This window comes from Clinocottus analis, unplaced genomic scaffold, assembly GCF_023055335.1.
Source record: "Clinocottus analis isolate CAN_PGR_092001 unplaced genomic scaffold, fCliAna1.0.p SCAF_32, whole genome shotgun sequence".
Classification (NCBI taxonomy): Eukaryota; Metazoa; Chordata; class Actinopteri; order Perciformes; family Cottidae; genus Clinocottus; species Clinocottus analis.
In genome coordinates, this window is record NW_027176065.1 from 1446680 (window position 1) to 1453491 (window position 6812).

The window sequence follows — 6812 nt, forward strand, 5'->3', positions numbered from 1 at the left end:
ATTTGTTGTTGTGGCTTCTCTGTGTTCACAGGAAACAATGGACGGAGTCTCAGCTTTCAGTGTCGTTCAGATGACGGATGCTGACTCTGATGAAAGAGCCGCTGTCCTGCATGTGGCACCAAGTAAACATCACAGAGGACGTGAGTGGACGCCTGGAGGAGGGAGTGGTATTATTAGACCACCTGTGATGAAGTGAGTTAGATGTTATTTCCATCTTTTCCGTCCTCGTGAGCTGCAGGTGCAATCACTTCCACCCGCGTGTGCGTGTGCACTTCAGTGTGCGCGCAAACTCGTCTTTTAATGCATTAAATTTGCATCCTGAATCTGTTGCCGCCCGCCATCCCTCGGCCACTCGACAGCTCGAATGTTTTCTCAGAGATGTCACGCTTCCCCTTCGCCTTCGCAGGTCTAATTCGCCGTCCTCCTGCAACCAGCTCGCTCTAATTGCATTTACTTGTTGGAGCAAATCCCATCTGGGAAACTCAATACGCATCCTGAATTAATCGCCTCTCCTCCATTCTGGGTTGAGTCTAATTGCGCGGCTGTTTTTACTATTTAACATATTCAGGTCATAAAAATGCGTAAATGGAAAAAGCAGATCAATTAATTTAAGGATCAAGCAGGCTGGTGATCTGTTGTGGCATTTCCTCCCTTACAGCAAAGCTCACCGTGCTAATGCTGCTACGAAAGGCTAATGGTGTACATTTAACAGGGAACTGCTTTCTGCATCTGAAGACACTAAAGGAGCTTCTCCAAAGGGCAGGCTGTGTTTAACAAGCTGTCCTCGAGGCAGCGAGGCATCCTGTCAAAGCAAGAGACAATAATGAGACAGCAGCTGCAGGGAAGACAAATAGAAAGCATTTCTTGAAATGGAAGTTTAGGACACAGAAAAACAAAAACAATCGTCAGCATCAGAAATGTCTCCGTCCTTTCCAGATACAACCCGTCGTCATCGCTTCACACTACGGGAAGTGACATCACGTGTTGACAGCGTGGCTCGGGCACGCCTCCCTGGAAAGAGGGAGAGAGGGGGAGAGAGAGAGAGGCAGCAAACCGTGGTCCATGCAGAGGCTCTTCTCTGTGCACGGGCATGGCTGCGTGCAGCTCGGCGCTGAGATCCACATCCACGAGGCTGCCGCCGCCGCCCGGACGCCTGCACCCCCTCAGCACGGCAACGCCGCCTTGACACGACGCCGGAGCCGCGCGCTGCTCTCACAGCATGTTGCAGAGATAGAGAGGGGAATAACAAGGAGGGGGAGCGAGGTGAGGGGATGCAACCTCACCACTTGAGCGATGTTTCGTGAGCTTCTCTGCTTCTCGTTTCGGCTGCTTCTGCTGCACAGGGATCTGGGACTAATGGAGGGCTGCGCTGCCGTCGCTCTGGGCTTGTCATGCTTGAATCACGGCTTCGTATATCCTTTTGTGTCGGAGACCTCATTGTCTTCGTCTGTCGCCAGATCGCTGGCGGGGTAGCGTGGCGGACAGAGCCCCCTCCTCCTCCTCCGCCCTCCTCCACCCTCCTCCCGCTACTCCCTCGTCGGTGCCCCCGGCTTCTCATCACTCGCGGCTCTCGCTCGTGTCTATTTAGCTCTCCTGAGCCCTCCCCTCTCCGTGCAGCTCCGTCTCCCTGCTGCCGCTTACTATCTCCGTCTCCGTGCAGCTCCAGAGAGGGCGGCGCGCCGCTCCGTCCAAGAAAGCTCGCCGCATGACCTCCTGGCGGTTCCCCAGCCCCTCCAGGTTTCCATCTCCGCGGCGGCAGGATGTCCCCCCGCGAGGATTGACGCTCCCCTCCTCCTCCTCTTCGCGCTCCCCTTCCCCTCCCTCGCCCTGATCTCCTGCCCTCTGACCCCTCGCCCTCTCGCTCTCCTCCCCCGCCCTCTTCCTTTCCCCCTCAATTCATTTCACCCCTCGACCATGTTGCCATGTGTCCGCTGGCTCCAACTTCTCCTCGCCTCGCTGTCCTCTGTCTCCTGGACCCGGGGGGAAAACTGCCCAGCGAGCTGCATGTGCCCGGACCCCCACACGGTGGACTGCAGCGGCCGCGGGCTGACCCGGCTGCCCAATGAGATCCCCCTGGACGTGCGCAGGCTGCTGCTGGCCGACAACTGGATCCCCCGCATCCCCTCGGACTTCCTGGTCCTGTACAGCGACCTGGTCTACCTGGACCTGCGGAACAACTCGCTGTCCCACATCGAGCCGGGGACGCTCAGCACCTCCTCGCGGCTGGTCTTCCTGGACCTGGGCAGCAACAACCTGACGGAAATCCCCAAGGGCACGTTCGGGGAGTCCCGCAGCCTGATCAAGCTGCGGCTGGGCAACAACCCGTACCTGAGCCTGGTGAGCGAGGACGCCTTCCTGGGCCTCACCTCGCTGAGGGAGCTGGAGCTGGAGCGCAACGCCCTGTCCACGCTGCAGGTGGGGGCGCTGAGCCAGTTGCCCTCCCTGCGGGCGGTGAGGCTGGAGGGCAACCCGTGGGTGTGCAACTGCAACTTTGCCAACCTGTTCGCGTGGCTGATGGAGAACGGCAACAAGCTTCCAAACGGTGAGTAGCGGCAGCTGAGGAGCGCGAGCTCGACGCGAGATAACACCTGAGCACAACATACGACGACATTATTGCAGGAAACACACTGCTGAAGCATCGCTCGGTCTGTTTATGTTTCCCTGTCGGAGAGGGAACCCCCTCCTCCCTCTTCTGCTTCTAATCTGGTCTCTTTCTTCCTGCACTCCCGTCACATATAATGTGTGAGACTGACGAGCTGACATGAGACGATGTCGCTGGTTTGAAAGTGAGAGGATGCTTGCTTTTTTTTTATTGGATCAATTTGAAAATACAGAGCAAGACAAGTCAAAATGTGGCGTCGTCCAATCTGGAAAACAAAAACTCTTATTAGGAATTCTAACGAGCAGTTTCTAACAACATTGACCTTTAGCCTGCGTGGTGTCGATCAATTTGCAGCCCATTTTTATATAATGAGAATTTATGTAACGCCGGCCGTTTGGCGGACACTATAATTCATCAATATCATCGATAAATGTCTTCCTACGCCAGTGAACGTCCAACCTCCTTCCCCTTCTCCCCGCTCCATCCATGTGACTTGTTTTTAGGCCGGCACTAAAGACTCGGCCCGGAGGGCAGCGTTAGATAACAGGGCTGAAGTTTGGCTTCGCTCGAGTGAACGTGTGCGCCGAAACAAAAGGGGGTCGCGGCGTCGCTTCAGAAGTCGTCTTCAGCGCGTGAGATGTGCCGACGTGGAGCCGATTGGCCCAACAAACTACTGGATTCTGAAAGGTTGCACGATCTGCGCTGATGTCACAGTTTACTCACAAATCATAGTCCTGTTTTGATCAGGATGAACCAAACATGATTTCACTGAAGGTCGGCCATATGCATTTTACTAACAATGCCCTCACAGAGGGACGCAGACAGCGGCGTGCAGCTGACGAGAGGACACGAACAGATCCGACAGTTCAGCCGCACACGACGAGGAGCTAGCGCTGTTAGCATTTCCAGATTTGACGTACGACGGGATTTGGTGTAATTTGAGTTTGTGGACAAATGGTGTTCAAGGTGCATTAAAAAAACACGACTCTTTAAATCCAGTACACAATGTTCGGGCGTGTAAAGGTGCAGAGATGAGGAGCGAGAACGTTTATATCTGTCACGTTGTTTGGGGTGTGCGACCGTCTTATTGACTTTGTGCAAAAGATTTTCCAGTTAGCTCATTTAAATTAAAATCTTAAGCTTAATTACTTCAACTCGCTTCAAGCCGTTTGGCTGCAAACTGCTGACGACTCGAGCGTGAACTTTCTGTGTCTACTGTACATTTAGGTCACGGTGTTCTGAGGCGACGCTGCGTTCCTCTCGGGGCTTCCTGCGAGCGCGTCCTCCATGCGCCCCCAAATCCAGACAAGTTTGAGCCTGCGAGGAAGCAAAAGTTGATAAACTGGCAGGAAGAACATCCAATTCCCCCCGGAAACAGGCGGCGAATGCATTAATCACAGGTTCTAAGTGTCGTCAAACGCAGAGGCATAATTAATTGCATCGGCGGCGCCGGCCAGCAGGGCGGACATCAACAACAAAGACGAAGCCGAGCGCCGCGGCCAAGCTGCCGGCGGCGCTGCCAAGCGGCCCCGAGATCACACGAGATGGAGCCGGTATCTCACTTCATACGCAGCTCTTACATCCCCATCAGCGAGTGTTTACGACCCCCAGAGACACACACACACACACACACACACACACACACACACACACACACACACACAGTGCATGGGACATCTGAAGTCCATGTTGCTCTCTTGTGTTGTTGTATCATTTTTGTTGGCCATTAAAAGGTGTCTGGAATGTGCTTTGTGGTGCTAATGACGCGATGACAAATAACATTTTAGCAAAAGGAGAAGTGATTATTCTTCTCTTCTAAAGTGATTCAAACTATTCCTCTAAAACAAGTCGGAGAGGAAACATCCCATCGAACCTGAAAAGTATCCTTGAAAACAAGTTTTTCTGTACTATTAATAGAATAGTTGCTCTATTTCTCTCACTGCGGTCAACAACATGCTAACGAGCTATTTGCTAATGGACAACGTAGCATCTCCGTTTGCTTATGTCGTAACTTTCATGCGTTTCGGACAATCTTTCGTCACCAGTTTGACTTGAAATAAGTTTTTTTGCTCTCCGGCTGTGAGCTCTGTGAGCACGTCCACGCTGCCGGCTGTTAAATGAACACCAAGCAGCAGGATGATGATGATGATGATGGCCGTGGCCTTCGTCCCCTGAACGCTAACTCCACCAACACGACCGGTTCACTCGCCGGCGTCGCGCCCCCAGACCTCATCAGCATAATGACCGCGAGCGCCATCGCGGGAAAACGCGGCGACCTCGTCCCTGGAGCGCTGCGTTGGACGCGGAGACAGAAGAACAGATGGACTCGCATCAGTGGATGAGGTTGACTTTAAAGCGTTTTAATGCGTATCAAGTCCAACCAGCAGGATGAGCGCTTCAACTCAACACCTCATTCATCAGGGAGTCATCACATGAACATGAATTACTCTTTAACATGCACACCGGTGTGCTTCTAACATCCCCGTGTGGGCGTTGCATCCTCATGTCAGATTCATCATACAACTAATAATTGAGCAGGAAATTTCATTTCATATATTCAGTGAAGGCGTCCTCTCTTAAAACTGAGAGAAAAGGTTAAAGCTGCTCCAAACAGACACTACAATGAATGTTGAAAGCACATAAAACTAATAATTATAATCATAAACTCCAAAAGCAGTTTAGAAAGCAAAAGTAAGTATCAAATCTTTTGAAAAAGAACTGTTTATTATACATATTTAGGTTTATTATGTATATTTAGTATGTGGCACCCTGAACATTTAAAGGGCTAACAGTGTTTCACTGTGTGAGTGCTATCGTTAGCTTTATTCTCTGATCGTTATAATTTAAAATGCTTTGTAACTTCTTATATTTTGGTATAACGAGTCTTAAACGAAGACGTCCAGATACAAAATGATATTTATTTGGGACTCTGTTGTGTTCACAGGTGAGACTTCATGTGCACAAACATACTCATATTTTTCGGTCACGTGTTTGGATAGTTTAGTGTTTTAGCGCTGAAACGGGAGGCAGCTAACGGCGCCTAGCATAATTAGCAACGGATGCTACTCACGCGCTAGCAGTTTTGCGCCGGTGTAGTCAGTCTCGCTAGAGCTATCAACAGCACTGGGTTATTTATATATATGTATATGTTCAGGTTGTGTGTTTCACTGCTAACGACATATTTATGTGTAAACACGCGTGTCAGCCAAAGAGAGACGTGAAGATACTTAACACATATTTATTTGGGACTCTGTTGTGTTCACAGTGTTTATGAGCGGGACAAGGAGAATGAAAACATCTGGAAGACACTGAACCTCTGCGTAACAAGTACATGAAACAATACATGAGCCTGAATGGACGAGCTCTGACATTTGACCTAAAACCATCTGGTCGCGTTGGGAATCTCCTCATCAGCTGAAACAACGCTGCTCATAGATTCCCTGAGACTTCTTCAGTCTGAACATTTAAACTCTTACGTTTAAAAAGAGCCGTGACTGTACTGAGGCGTCTCTCCGTGTCTCTCTGCGCTGGCCTGCATAATGCAGCAGCTGCAGAGCTGTAAACCCAATTCCCATCCCATTTTTCACTTCCTGATTTCCCCTGAGAGTCCAGGTTCACACAGCAGCACGCTGCTCGCTCTGCATACGTTTGATTACTGCAGGTCAGCGTGACGCGTGGGCGGAAGGAACTCTTCAGAGTCCTGGACTTCTTTTACATAGCGGGAAGAAAAACCTTCCATATTTATTTTGAGCTTGCGAAGAATCAACGACACACACACGCACACACACACACACACACACACACACACACACACACGCACACATATATGTTTTTAAAGCACCAATCAGGCTCATGAATGTTTCAGCTGGGGGATGAGTGTAAACATGATCCACTGCTGTCTCCAGTGCTCCTGGGTTAAGGATGAACAAAGGCCATGTATAATTCAAAGAGACACCCGTTCTACGGCACACCGGCTCGAGGTAACCGGAGCCAGAGACGCCGCCGCGGCCGGCGGGCCGAGTCCCATGAGGGACGCGAGCTGAAGCCCCGTCGCCGCTTTCAACACTATCAACACCATCAGCACTATCAACACTATCAGCACCATCAACTCTCTCAACACTACCAGCCTTGACCCGATCGGTCGCACCGCAGCCGGCGGTTCATGTGGTTAAAAAATGTTTTGACCCTCTCGGCCTCTCCAGTTGCTCCC

At 51.1% G+C, this 6812-nt stretch overlaps 1 protein-coding gene across 1 annotated transcript in view; it reads left to right on the forward strand.

Moving 5' to 3' along the window:
• The first annotated feature begins 1009 nt into the window (after positions 1–1009).
• The window catches only part of LOC137798902 (leucine-rich repeat-containing protein 38), a 16545-nt gene continuing 10742 nt past the window's right edge, over positions 1010–6812 (forward strand). The window contains exon 1 of the mRNA XM_068595925.1: positions 1010–2542. Within this exon, the coding sequence (XP_068452026.1) occupies positions 1915–2542 (628 nt within the window). The 5' untranslated portion in view covers positions 1010–1914. The remainder of the gene's footprint in view (positions 2543–6812) is intronic.